Here is a 13,936-nt window from a genome sequence, read left to right on the forward strand (position 1 = left end):
TCGAACTGCAACACTGCATTTATTAAGTTACAACTATTGCCATGTTCAGCAACTCCACCGATGTATGCTGCTGTTTGGCGTGCAACCTGCAGAGATCACTTTGGAGTATCCTCGAAGTTGGGCTCTAGAGGAGGAAAGGGAGAGAGAAGTCATATTAGCCTCTTTTCAGTCCAGCCTTGAATAGCACAAGTCATTTGCTATTTAAAGAAAGCTAAACATTAAGATGGCAAGCTAAAGCAAGCTCTTGTACACCGCAGTCTTGTACACCACCACTTAATTTGTACCAGCGAATCACTGGATGTGGGCAGCACTAAAGAATAAACTATGCTGGTGACAGATCTTTTCCATCTTAAAGGAGTTTATGCATAAAGTTTAAGACAGACATGCACCTTACTGACATTTCTGCCTAAACAGCTTTAGCATCACCTGGGGAAGGGGAGAAGGCACAGAGAAGACGAAGCGATCAACCAGAACCTATTGCACTTGACACTAATATTTGCAGTATAGCTCTGGTGTAAGAACAAGTAACCAAGCTGCTCTTTTTCCTTGGTTAGTGTCTTATAGCTGATTAACAGAATGGAGCACACAATTGCAGTTCCACTCAGCAAAAGATACTCTCCACATACAAACACTGATGAAGGAGGTTTTGATATCAAAGGTAAACTCAGAAGGGTTAGGGCTTTTGACATGTGGGCTATTAACACCTGTTCGCCTTGCTACAAGGAGTCTGAGAGGTAAGGCTCATCTTAGAGTAATCTTCACTAAGACAAAAAAAAATTATGTTTCTACCCATTAGGCACTTAATTTTGAAAACTTGTTGGAATTCAGTTAAGGATAGGCAACAGTGGTAGAAGCGCTATCTCCCCCCTCCTTTGTGGTGTTCCTATGGTCACAAAAATTTTGTTTACTTACAAAGAAATACTAATGTATTGTTTCACATAGTACATAGAAATAAAGCTGAATATAAAGAAACTGCATCCCTAAAACTTAGGAAAATAAATGCCATAGATGCTGCCTTACAGATGCTCTGTTTTATTTGCACCAGTAACAATTTGACATTAAATCCTTTTTTAATCTAACTGAAATACCACAGAAACACAGAATATTTTTAGATGTGCTCCTAGTCTGTATCAGTTTCCAGTTAGTCTGCCTATGGTGGCTTGACCTTGGCTAGCTGCGAGGTATATACCCATCCTTGTTGCTCTCTTGCTCCTTCCCCTACCTCCCTCTCCAGGAGGCTTACAAATAAAGGCACCTTAAATACTCTTGTCACAGAGATGGCACTAGTATCGCTGACTAGCTCAGCTGCAAATTGCAGTAGGTCCATTTTGAAGCCAAATGAAACTGGCTATGTCTGATGTGTGGACACACACCTACTGACAGAGGTCACCCTGCAGACCCCCACTATCAAACCCTTGCCACATAAACGAAATACACTGGCACATTCAGAACATTGCTGAATCCCAGCTACTTACAGCTTACTAGAAAGACAGCTAAAGCCAGGTTTTGTGGGGTAAGCTAAAACCATTTGTGAACAATGAAGACTCTGAACTGTACCCACACAAGCAAGTAAAGGAAAAAGGAAAAACAGAAATGTAGTTGCCTTTATGTCCTGAGGCAGATAGAGTCTGTGCAGTTTCTCTATATTCTTGGTAAACAATTGTCATAATGAATTGGGGCAATATGGAAACATGCTAACACAAACTTAGGGCAGTTAAGCAGAAGCCATACCCAAATAACCAAAGAAAAAGGTTTAATGTAATTTAGTCACAGACTAGTCATAAGTAGTAAAGTTCTGGGTTCATTTTCTGAAATCACTGCCTTTATGGATGAGCTTACAAAATCTACAAATTGCACTTCGGATGACATGGAAAACTAGTTTTGAAATTAGTTTGATGATATCTTTGGAAGGATGAGAAGAAGAAACAAACAAACAAAAAGCCACACCAAAAAGCCCCAAAACAATAGGACATGGGTTGTTTCTTCCAGGTCTTTGAGGGGTAATTTAAGATAGCCTGATCTGACTGTAAGTTTTGTTAAGCATCAGGATAAGTAAGTCCACACCCCTACTGGAAAAGACAAGTAATCAAAAAAAAGAGACAGATGGAATCAGATGTGAGGTCTGCAAAAGTAAGATTGACCAAGGACGTCTTACATGACACTAACAGACCAAATAAAAACTAAATAGGAATTACTTAAGAAAACCAGTCAGTGATCATGCCCTTACTTGCAATTAGAAATAAAGTTAGATTGTTAACTCACCCTCAAATTTAAATTCTGGAAACTTGGTTAGATCTCCCCCACCATATGCCCGTTGAAGTCTAGCAAGGGATTCATTCATTTCCTTCTGAAATTCAGGGCCTGCATCAACAGGCCCTCCAGACTGCCTACAAAAGAAACAAAAAAAAAAAAAACCAAACCAACCATTGAAAGTTCTGATTAACACTTCAGTCCTGGAGCTTCGTGTGGAAGCTCTACATTTTCATGGCCATTTATAAATTCAGAACCTTTCTGACAACCAACTAAAGCCATCACACTTGTGATTGGTAAAGCCACCAAAATACACCTTCATAAGCAGGCTATTTTGTAGGTGTGGAAACCAATAGACCCAAGAAACAATAGAACTAAGAAATGACTGCTTTCCTTCCCAAAAATATATCACACAGAATTGCTAGAACGAAGAAAAGACTGATTTACTTCCCAAAAATAAATTACACGGAATTGCTAGAGCTTTAATTTCCTATTAAGTAGGTCATTCAAGCATTACAAGAATCTAAGATTCCATTTGAATTAACTGCTTATTAACTTGAGATGTTTAATTAATCAGCCTCACAGTTCCATTAAATCTCAATTGCTTTTGGAGACTATTTGCATTCCGCTTCTGCAAACAGGACTGAAGAACAGCTGCTTTACCCCGACCAGGTGGGGTGGTGTTCTTATTTTTTTCCTATTTATAGAGCACATACATGGGTAAAAATTAACACACTGGTACGTTCATATAGCATGTACGGAATGCCCTAACTCCCCACGAAGACTGACATCAGGTTTACCTTTTTTTTATCCCTAATGGGGGAAAAAATGGACATTGTCTGTTAGGTAAGCAAGAACAAGCTTTCTTATTTGTGACACTACCATCAAGTGTTTCAGGAAAGAACACCCTGAGCATTTACAGGCTAACCCACAAACCTAGCACATTTCAGCATTTGTCAGAAACGTTATTCCCCCTTTTGCCATCAGCCTCAAAACAATTTCCTCTACTTACTTGCTCTTTGTGTTGTATTCTCTGATCTTGTCCAAGAAGAGCTTCTGAACTGGATCGAGCTCTTTTGCCTTATTAAAGACGACAGCAGAAAGCCCTATGTTTCTGCGCAAGTGAATGGCGACAGCGGAGCGAAAAATGGACGAGAGACGCAAAATCTGGTTCAAAATCATGATGACACCAGTGTTTCAGCTAAAAACCAGAAACCCCAAACAGGAACACAGAATTAGCTCTTTCCGCAATGTGCAAAAAAAAAAAAAATCAACATTTTTAGTTCAGAAATGAGCTTTAAAACCATAACGAACACTTAGAGCTGGCAGCAATTTGGGGAGGAAACTCGAGCAGCCGCTGAACCCGAGGAGCACGGATCACTATCGCTTTGCCCGCACCGCCAACGAGACAAACACAGCATGTCAGGTTTTGCCTCGCTTAAAGGAAAAGTAGTAACTTCAACCCAACCCAGCCCAACCCAGCAGCGGCCGCGGCCCCACTGCTCCCCGCGTGGAGATCTCTGGACCACCCGCCCCGGGAGCCCCCAGCTGATGACGGGGCCGCGAATCGCCGTTACGCCCAGGGCCCGAATGCCCCAAGCACAAGGCAACGCCGGCTGACGGGAAGCCACCCCCCCAAGCACCCACCGGCACCGCGGGGCGAAGGGTTCGGCGCTCGGCGGCACCACACCGTCCCCGCTCTAGTCACCTTGGGACAGGAGTCACCACAGCTACCACGGCCCCGCCTCTCCGCGCAATGCACGCCGGGACGTCAGCCCAGCCCGCCGACACACCACCGGCCCCCGCGCTCTTGCATACGGGGTACCCGGACGGAAGGGGGCGGCGTGCACCCCACCAGACGGTTCCGCGCCGCGGCAAGCCGGAGTACGCGGAGAGCGAGCACAGAAACCCCCCATTCGCACCGTTACCGTCGGAAGCCGGCGATGCGCTTCCGGGTGAGGAGAAGCGGTTCGGAGTAACAGCCGCCAGCAGCCCCGCGCCCACACGCGGATTGGCGCCGCGAGGGGGCCGACGGGAGCTGTAGTTCCCTCTCCCGCGCGGGGGGTGGCGGTGTCGGCGCGCGCCCTCCCCGCCTGGGCCCGCGCTGCCCAATCCCGAGCGCGTGACGGCCCCCTCAGGGCGGCGGCGGCGGGACCCAGGGGAGCTGCGAGAGCCGCGGCCGGCGGGAGCTGTGGTGCGGCCGCTCCGCTCGGCGACCGGACAGCGGCGACGGGTGAGTGAGCTGCGGCGCGGCCTGGCGGCACGGCCCGTGTTTTGTTTCCGTTTCTCTCCGGCGCCGCGAGTCTCATTTCCGTTTCGGGTTCAAACAACGACGAGGCGCTGCGAAAGGAGGGGGAAGCAGGCGGGGTGGTGGTGGGAGAACCGGGGTCTGCGGGGAGGAGCGGCCTTCCCCGGAGGCTGGAATGCACTGGCTTGGGTGCGGCGCCGCCTGCCCCTCTCCAGCCCGCGGGAGGGCCATGGTGGCGGCTCTGAGGTCCCCTGTCCCGAGGGGCCTCCGCGCCGCCGGTCGGGTCCCGCGAGGGGGAAATGGAGACGGCGGCGGGGCTCGGAGAGGGGCCCCTCATCGGTCGTCGCCCACGGGAGGAGGGTGCAACTCTCCCGCTCGGTTCCCAAATCGGGCAGCCCGGACCGAGGCCCGCGGGCCTCTCCGGGGCGTGAAACTCACTTTGGGTGAAAACCTAAAAGGGTGTTTGGCAGCTTGGATAGTTCGTTTCCTGGTGTTCGGGCAGGTACGGGCTGCACAACCGCTTCTCTTAGATCGGGTTTATTTTTTAACGCCTGGCTGAGGGTAAGGAAACGGACCACTTAAAACTTGGTATGACTCCACCCCGTTTAGTGGGTCACTGTCTGAAATCCGAATCGGCTGGTAACTTGCAAAATCTGATCGATCTGTAAACGATAGATTGCTGTGTTACCTATTTCGTGTTGGTGTTACAGTCCTATTAATAATAGGGATTGATAGTACCAAATCATCCGTGAACACCAGAGTTTCTCAGACCCACAAATATCCCCAGTGATTTGGCTCCAATAGTTATCCCCCACTTCACAGATACCTGGTAGGATAGCAAACACTAATTGTGCTAGCAGAGTTTGTGCCCTTATTACCATGGGTGTGTTACTTGCTTAACTCCTTGTCTTCTAGGGAAAAGATAGCTCTACAGACTTTGTGTGAAATGATTTGTGTCATTAGAAGTCTGTTTGTTCTAGCATGAGAAAGACAGAGTAATTTTTCCCTTTACGTTTCTCTGAACTGTTAATGACTTTACATGTTTTCATAATGGTTAAGCTGATTCCTCTCATCATCTCCCTTTCTCACATCTGTGCTCAGTGGAACCATCTTTCTCCCTCTTTGTCTACCTGCTCTCTGTGCCTGTGCTCAATTCTCCTACCTCTGCATGGTAACCAGAGATGTAGTAGAGCCTGTGAGATGCAGCCGCAAGCTGCCTTTGAAGAGTGAGTGAAGTTATTAGTCTAGCTGCTAGTTTGTAGTCCAGTCCATAGGGACTTCATAATATCTTACCTAATTCAATACAGTTACTATGCTCTTATAATATTTACTCACTGTGCATTGCTTTGAATTTACTAATACTGAAAATTTTCTGCCACAAGTCATTTGAAGACTGAAAAAGATGAGACCTGCAGATGATCTTTCGGCAGGTCTGCACAATTTTCTCAATAAACAACTCATGAGTACATGAAGGAACAGAAATCCTAGCTTAAAACCTTTTCTGACCTTACTGGTAAACCCCATCACAAGAAAAATGATAACTCTTGTTGTTTTGGGTTTTTAAGTTGATTGCTAATACAGGAATGAATTTCTTCCCTTTTCTATGATACCAGTTAGATTCTTTGGGAATTTTCATTAAGTGACTTTGCTCAAACCTTTTAACAGTCAACCATATCACTTGTAGCCATGCACGTGCCAGTTGTTTCAGTTTAATTAAGCTTGTCTGCATTCTTTAGAAGTGGTGTTTCATTCTTCCTCATTTATCATGATTTAAGTGGTCTGGGAATTGGACTCCCAGGGCCCTCTTCAGCGTACACCACCATGTCAGTTCAATGGGTCCTACCCAGCAGCTGGGGGATTTTCAGTCAGATCTGTGAGCAGAACAAATTCAGGTTCTGCTTCTAGTGTTAAGTTATTAATGAAGTGCTGTTTAGCTTCTGTCTAGCCATGGTAGCTTCTTATGGCTTGATATCACATGGCCACACTTGATTTATTTGAAACCGATTTTACATAATAGTTCTTGAAGGAGATAATGAGTGGTTTGGATTTCTTTAAACCTTTTATGTAACAGTGGTATAATGTAGTTGGTCACTGTTCCTTTTGAGAAGTTTTCAGGTTCCTTTACTAACTTGTGTTTAATAAACTCTCTTATGAACCAGCTGGGTTTGTCATAGAGTAGTCCCTGGGAAGGAATGATTCCAGGGTGGAAATCTTGCTAATCTTTTGTGGGTATTTAAATAGTAACATGTTTTGCTTTTTCTGCTGTGATGATATTTTTTTTTTTACTCTGTTCTCCTATGTCCTACTGCTTTTCCTGTGAGTTGGTGGTGTTATTTATTGTGAACTTTTAATATAATTCGGATGAGTTCATTATCATGTGTATTTCATACTTATGATGTATGGGATGGTTAGTGAAACATAATAATATACAAACTATGTCTTTACAGACCAAATGTTTTAATTCTTTCTTTCCCCCTTATGTTCTAACAGACTCCAGTATTTTACAGGGCATGAAAATCTGCAGTGTCAATGAGAACATTCTCATTGACACTGCATATTCATTTTTAGTGTTTAGTTTAAAAAATGTTTGCTAGGACACAATTTATCATCTAGTTTTGTTGGTCTATGACTTACCAAAAAAATTCTTTTCTGTTCACAGCTCTGTTCTTAAGACATTTTAGCCATGACTAAGAGAGAAGCAGAAGAGCTGATAGAAATAGAAATAGATGGAACTGAAAAACAGGAATGCACTGAAGTAAGGTAGGTACTGTGTTTGCTTTTGGGGGTCCTTAGGCTGCAATTGATTCAATTATTTGTTTTCTTTAATTGGTTTCAGTTTTATGGCTACACACATTAAGTATGGTTATGCAGATTTATTACTGGGTATTGTGTAATGCTTCAGAGATGGCCATGGTTACGAAATAAGTACAAGTGTTTTCTAGCTAGGCAAAAGAAGTAACTTTAAACTGGCAGAAGTGTCTGGCTCAGTATGATCTCTGTAACCCTGCTGTTGATTGTTTTCAGTTTTTCAACTTTCTTGCTGAATAGAGAGTTCTTAATTTTTCTTGTGCACATTTGAGTTATTCTGTTTCTTATCCAGTGGTGGTTTTCTTGAAGTGGACCTGCAGCCACTATTGGAAACCAGTAGAGTGCTATCAGTGTTCTTCAATCTTAATTGCTTAAATCCCAAACTGTTTTGTTTATCTCTTGCTACATTCTTAGTAGTTCTCTTCCCCTGCTTTCATGTGTGTAGGAATATGTCTACATGTACATGCTGCAAAACTTTCAGCTTCAGTGTATCCTTCTGTAATTGAGATGAACCTCTCAGTCCATTACTTTACTGTTACACAGGGTCATTTGTTTTTACCAGAGCAGAAATTACATTCTGTATCTGTTGACTATATTGTTGTTAGGGCCCTTGAAACAGTAGATTCTGAAGTCAGATATCCTTTGAATTAATTACCTCAACCTTGTTCTTGGGTTTGTTGTTTTTTGGGTTTTTTCTTCCTAATGCTCCCCTCATAATTTTTACAACTGTTTTTCAGAGCACAGAGAGGCAAGTTAATGTGTTGGGTAGAAATAGCTGAGGCTGGCAGGTCACCTGCTTTTTAAGAATCTGGTTTGGAGAACTGGTTCAAAACGACATACTTCCTACTCTGAGCTCCTTGTAAATTTTTAGTACATATGAACTAATTGTGTATACTTTCTGATTTCCTTCTGTGTAAATCTGGAAAGACCAGCAACATGTCTAAGGTTAAGGCACGAGTTATATAGCATCGATGTTTCTGAATGCCTGTGCAAAAGCTGTCATTATTTTAAGTGCAGGACAACCATGGCACATGACTAATGTTTCATTCAAGGCTCCATGGTGCTGCTGTTATTTCTGGTTGTCTCTTGTATGCATTAAGCTTAATCCTCATGCTGCCTGGTGAAAAGGCATAGACAATTACTCTGTATGAGAACAGATGGGTTTTCTTCCTTTTTCCTCTTATCTTTTAAGTTTCTGTGTTTGTTTTTTACTTTAATAGCTTTTAAGTGTGGTATAGGCAAATCAACTCAGTTTATGTGCAAGTTAATATAGTGATTGTGACAGTCTCTTGAAAATGGTGATCTGAAAATAATCTCGGTATTTAACCTAACTTTTTAATGGTAACAGTGTAAAAGGAAAGTTGCATGGCTGTAAAATCAATGGAATCAAACTTAGTAATTCATGCTCTACTCAAGCTACGAGTTTTTCTGCATGGTATTAAAATTTCAGAGCCAGTATTACCTTTTGTGTAGTTCACGTCTTAACTTTTATAAAGCTTTCCTATACCGCTGTATTAACATGTAAGTAATTGTTTGTTGTATTAATTTGGTATTTAAGCATCGTTGAGCAAACCTTTACCACAGCAGAATTTGTGAGTCAAGCAATTGACATCAATGAACCAATTGGAAATCTTAGGAAGTTGCTGGAACCCAGACTGCAGTGTTCCTTGGATACACATGAAATTTGCTTGCAAGATATCCAGGTAAACTGAAAGGCTATGAAAGACTTAACCTCTTAATGGAGAAGCATTTTGCATACTTTGTCCCTTCCATTGTTCACGGAATTCATGCTTTATTTGATATAATAATTACAATTAAGAGCTTATGTTAGGTTTGTTATCAGACCATTTAATGTGTACATACTAATTCAGTGTGAATAAAATCAAAATACTTCTGGGGTTCCTGGTGTGGGGGTAAGAAAGGAAAAAATTACCACCTTGGAGGTGAAAGAAGAACTAGGGCAACTGTCTTTTCTTGAGGTAGCTCACTGTTGTGGTTTAAGGCCAGCCGGTAACTCTGAACCATGCAGCCACCTGCTCACTCCCCCACATTTTTCCCTCCCCTCTGCTCCTGGAAGGATGGGGAGAAGAATCGAATGTAAATTGCATGGGTTGAGGTAAGAGCAGTCCAGTAACTAAGGTATAGCACAAACCGCTACTGCTACCACCAATAATAATAACGATCAGGCTAAAAAAGGGGAGAGAACATGAAATTAAAAGGGGAAAAGGAAAAGAAAACAATAAACACAAGTGGGGCACAATACAATTGCTTACCACCTGCCAACCGATACCCAGACCAACCAGAGCAGTGATCTGGGTCTTCTGGGTAACTCCTCCCCCAGCCCATATAACTGGGTATGACTCACTGAGGTATGGAATACCCCTTTGGCTAGTTTGGGTCAGGTGTCCTGTCTGCTTCCTCCTGGCTTCCCATGCCCCTCCTCACTGGCAGAGCATGAGCCTGAAAAGTCCCTGATCAGGGTAAACATTACTTAACAGCAGCCAAAACCATTAGTGTGTTATCAACATTGTTCTCAAACTAAAGTTGAAACCACTGCATTGCACCAGCTACTAAGAAGGAGAAAAAAACTTACAACTGAACCCAAGGCACCCACGTAATTTGTTGCTGCCTGAACTTCTGCAAGTCTAATCTTGTTTTGAATCTGCATAAAGCAAGAAGGTTTTTATACGGTGCATAGATAGCAAAACATTACTCAAGAAGTGCCCCCCTATGTTTACAGGCATCACCACGTTAGACAGTATAACTGTTTCGCATCATGCGTACCTGGATGTTCTGTTTGTCATTATAATCAGACATCTGTGGCTTCTTCAGAAAGAAGGGAGAATACTGCTTTAAAAACAAAAATATTTATGAAAGCATTAAAAGCTGACAGTGGGAATTGTGGATACTTTTCACAAAGTGAACGTACTTCCAGATATTGCTTTGCCTTTTTTTAGGTTAAATGTCCCTGTAAGTGAAACTACTTTAAACAGAGTGGCGAGTTTCAAATTCCAATCAAATTGTTTGTCTAGGTAGTGCTAAAAATATGTGCATGCTTCTTCGGAAAATTTGCTGCAGGCACTAGGTGTTTCTGAAGTTTAAAGGAGAGCAAGTTCCTTGTAACTGTGAGACTAATACGTATTTGTAATGTTTGCTTTGCTTTCATCAAGCTGGACCCAGATCGAAGTCTTTTTGATCAAGGAGTAAAAACAGATGGAACAGTACAACTCAGCGTGCAAGTAATATCTAGGCAAGGTAAGCTGTTATGTTTGTCTGTTGTACAGACAAATTAATATTGTGGGAATACTTGTGAGTAAACTGAATGCCCTGCTATTCCTAGCTGTAAAATTGAGAATATCATTGAATGGTCACATAGCTTCAGAAAGTCTCTTCCATTGTGTGCTGTGGTTATAAGTAGTAGTAATTAAAATAAGTGTCATAGATTGATGCTATTTGAAATGTTTTTTTATAGTAACATTATATCAATTTCTAAGTTAAAAAAAATAAAGAACCTAACAGCCCCTGGCCCCAAACTCAAGCAAACCCGGGCCAGATAGCGACAGTTACAGTATGAGGCTTTCGTTAACAGTCAGTAGTTACTTATACCAGAATGAGTGTCTAAGCAGGCAAAAGATTTTTTGTTTCTAGGTAGGTGACAGCTTCATCTTTGTGAGGTGAACTTGTGTGCTTTGTGAATGATTAGATCATTGAGAGTATATGTAGTTAACTCAAAATCTGTTTGAACGGCTGGGATCTCTATTATCTGTTTTTAATTCAGATGAGAAGTCAAGAGTAAACCATTGTGCCACCCCTCATTGAAGACAACATTCATGTTGTGCTCTGGGAGGAGCTACAGATGTTTGTTGCCATATTGTCAAACAAAACAGTGACAAGTTCCTACTGAAGTAGGATCGCTGTTTTCAGTTAGGTCATCAACGTAGATCAGCAAAATTTGGGGAGCACATTCTGTTTTCTTGTGGCTTTAGTGTAATTAGAAGGAAGTCTTTCTGGTTTGTATTAACAGTATTAAGTAAAACTGATTTGTATTTAATGCTAAGTGTCAGGTGACTAGTGCTAGGTTGAATCTGCAGTTCCCCATGTGTAATGGGGATTGGACTAGCTTTCTGGTTTGAAATACAGAGTAGAAATACCCTTCAGGGAACTAGAATGTCTGTTCTTAATTCATGTCCAGTAACTTGTAGCATGCAGTGCTCAGCATTCCAGTTTCAAAAGGATGCAGGTGATAAATATCTTCACTATTATCTTCTATTTCCTTCCTGAGGTTTGGTTTGTTTTTCTTTCTTTTTGAATGTAAAACTGAGGTGCATGATCATGTAGCACAGGAGTTGCTTTCTTCCCCATCCCCTTAAAAAATAAAGCACCTGAGTATTAAGTACCTGTGTATAACTTCAAGTTGATCTTCTGTATTGTTATTCAGGCCGTGACACCTGACTCTTAAGCGACTTATAAAATTTTGATTAGCTACTTGTAAATTCAAAGGAATAAACACCAGCTGAAGTATAGTCCATTGTGGTTCTTTTATAGCATTTCATACAAAAATATCGTAAAACATGGAGAACTTTACAGTTTTCTTTTAACTTGCTGTTGAACACATTGCCTCTTGCAGAGTACCGAAAGAAGATACTAACTCCTGTGTGGAGATTACAGAGATAGCAGGGAAATATTGTAAAGGCAGAAAGAAATGCCTCTTGACTGGGGGAAAGAGGTGGATGCTTATTCTGGATTTTTTGGGGTTTGCTTTGCTACCCTCCCTCTTTGGTTCAGTATATTTCTTACAGGTCAAAATACTTGTTCTTTATGCCACATGCTGAACATTCTGTTCAAGATTTGTGAAATGGATCACCTAAACAGATCAGGAAGCTCTAATACTGGGGGAGGGAAAAGGGGCAAGTTTCTATTCTTTGTATTATAAAGTGGCCTTTTTGTATTTACCAAAGTATGTACTGTATAATAGAATATGTCATTCTAATTTAGGACACTTGCAGAAAATTGATGATGCTTTTGTGTCACATTTCTTTCTGAAGTGTGCTAACACTGTTAATCAGAAAGCTTTAAAACAACTTTTTAATTATATTTGCTTTGCTGTCTTTTAAGTTTTGTGTTTGTTCTTTCTGTACCTAGGGTTAGAGCCCAAATTAAACATCCTTGAAATTGTAAAGCCTGTGGAGACCGTGGAGGTAGTGATTGATCCAGATGCTCATCATGGAGAGGCTGAAGCTCACCTTGTTGAGGAAGCTCAAGTGATAACCTTGGATGGAACAAAACATATTGCAACAATTTCAGACGAAACCTCTGAACAAGTGACACGATGGGCTGCAGCATTGGAAGGCTACCGCAAGGAGCAGGAGCGCCTTGGAATACCCTACGGTAATAATACATGACTGCGTGTGTGCATTTAAAAGGGGTCTGGGTTCTTTTGTTCATCTGAGGGATTGTTTGGGGTTTTGTTTTGGGGTGGGGTTTTTTGTTTGTTTGTTTGTTTTCATAAATAGTAACTAATTTTGGTGATATAACTAAAAAGCTCCAATACCTCAGAAGCTTCTTATGATACGGGTATGAATCAAATACCTGCATAAGAAAGGACTAAAGAGAATCAATGCTTGTGATATTTCTGTTAAAATAGTTCTTTATGCTCTACAAGCTTCTTTTCTTTGCAGTTTTTAGAAAGCATTTTTCTTCTTCCTCCCCTCCTTAAAATTATATATGTTAGTGGTAAAGCTCTTTTTCTCATGTGTCTGAATGTAGACTCAGTACTTGGTGGGGTTTGACTTTAAAAGCACTGAAACAAGTTGTTCATAGATTGTAAAGTGCAGAGTATGGTGTTAAATCAGATGTTACATGGAAAGCCATACTTCTGCGTACTGGAAAAAGGTGTTTCAGAACTGAATATATGTATCCTGGTAGGTTATCATCTCTTTGGAATTAATATTTTTACGCAGCAGGCTGCCAATTTAATGTTAGCTTAGAAAAAGCATTTGTGAATGCCTGTTTAGGATTGAACTGAAACTGAGTTTTAGACCTGCATCACATTCAGATTACCCAGCTGAGGTGCTTGTTCTGACATGCAGAAACGTACTGTCAAGGCATGTTAACCACAAAAAGCTGTAGTATCTAAGCAGACCTGCAAAACTGGAATGTATCTAGCAAGTGGAATACTTGGAAGTGTTTAAGATTCCAGTAAAGTCACAGGTCTTTGCAGGATGTGTAGCTTGTCAGTATCTTAAATGTATAACTAAAACAATGGCATTTTCATGCCTTTTGGTGGTGGTTGTTGTTGGCAGCAAGCACTTCCAAAATAGTTTTCATCATGCTATGTCTGTGGTTTAATGTCAGGGGTTTAATGCAGAATGGTTTGGGGGAGGCAGGAGGAAGGCAAGGTGTTATCAGGAGCTAATACCTTTCATTGTCCTCCCATTAATATAACAAGAGCATTACTTAAACCTATGTTATTATTATGTTGAATGATGTTGTTAATAAACTTTAATAATGCTGCTTTAAGAACAACTGTGACAACCCACAACTGTGACTTTAAAAGTTTAATGTTTTTTGTGTCATGGGAGTACAGATTTTCCAGGAAAATCATACTAGTTCATGGTGGCAGAGATCTCT

General features: G+C 41.6%; 2 protein-coding genes across 10 annotated transcripts in view; one reads left to right on the forward strand and one right to left on the reverse strand.

Annotated features, from left to right (window-relative positions):
• Positions 1 to 4,225, reverse strand: ATP5PF (ATP synthase peripheral stalk subunit F6). Of its 6 annotated transcripts, none has more exons than XR_009726333.1 (4): positions 4,173 to 4,225; positions 3,259 to 3,451; positions 2,263 to 2,383; positions 1 to 124 (listed from the first exon to the last, which is right to left on the reverse strand). XR_009726333.1 is itself a non-coding variant. In XM_061358990.1 (4 exons), exons 2-4 carry the CDS (start codon positions 3,430 to 3,432, stop codon positions 96 to 98), a joined length of 324 nt encoding a protein of 107 aa, XP_061214974.1. In that variant the 5' UTR covers positions 3,433 to 3,451; positions 3,959 to 4,069; the 3' UTR covers positions 1 to 95. The 6 variants fall into 6 exon arrangements, 1 of the variants encoding a protein (XP_061214974.1); XR_009726334.1 differs by having other exon boundaries at positions 4,179 to 4,215; XR_009726332.1 differs by lacking the exon at positions 4,173 to 4,225 and adding an exon at positions 3,959 to 4,044.
• GABPA (GA binding protein transcription factor subunit alpha) overlaps positions 4,094 to 13,936 on the forward strand; it is a 26,033-nt gene continuing 16,190 nt past the window's right edge. Inside the window, exons 1-5 of one of the 4 annotated variants that reach the window (XM_061358986.1) lie at positions 4,094 to 4,205; positions 7,158 to 7,258; positions 8,865 to 9,009; positions 10,477 to 10,561; positions 12,449 to 12,694. In XM_061358986.1, the coding sequence (XP_061214970.1) occupies positions 7,182 to 7,258; positions 8,865 to 9,009; positions 10,477 to 10,561; positions 12,449 to 12,694 (553 nt within the window). In that variant the 5' untranslated portion in view covers positions 4,094 to 4,205; positions 7,158 to 7,181. Of the gene's footprint in view, positions 4,206 to 4,324; positions 4,484 to 5,700; positions 5,725 to 7,157; positions 7,259 to 8,864; positions 9,010 to 10,476; positions 10,562 to 12,448; positions 12,695 to 13,936 lie in introns of those variants that run through there. The other 3 variants (XM_061358983.1, XM_061358984.1, XM_061358985.1) reach the window with 3 other exon arrangements.

Source organism: Neopsephotus bourkii, unplaced genomic scaffold, assembly GCF_033783945.1.
Source record: "Neopsephotus bourkii isolate Nb327-2 ecotype Australia unplaced genomic scaffold, CSIRO-AGI_Nbou_v1 NB_962, whole genome shotgun sequence".
Taxonomy (NCBI): Eukaryota; Metazoa; Chordata; class Aves; order Psittaciformes; family Psittacidae; genus Neopsephotus; species Neopsephotus bourkii.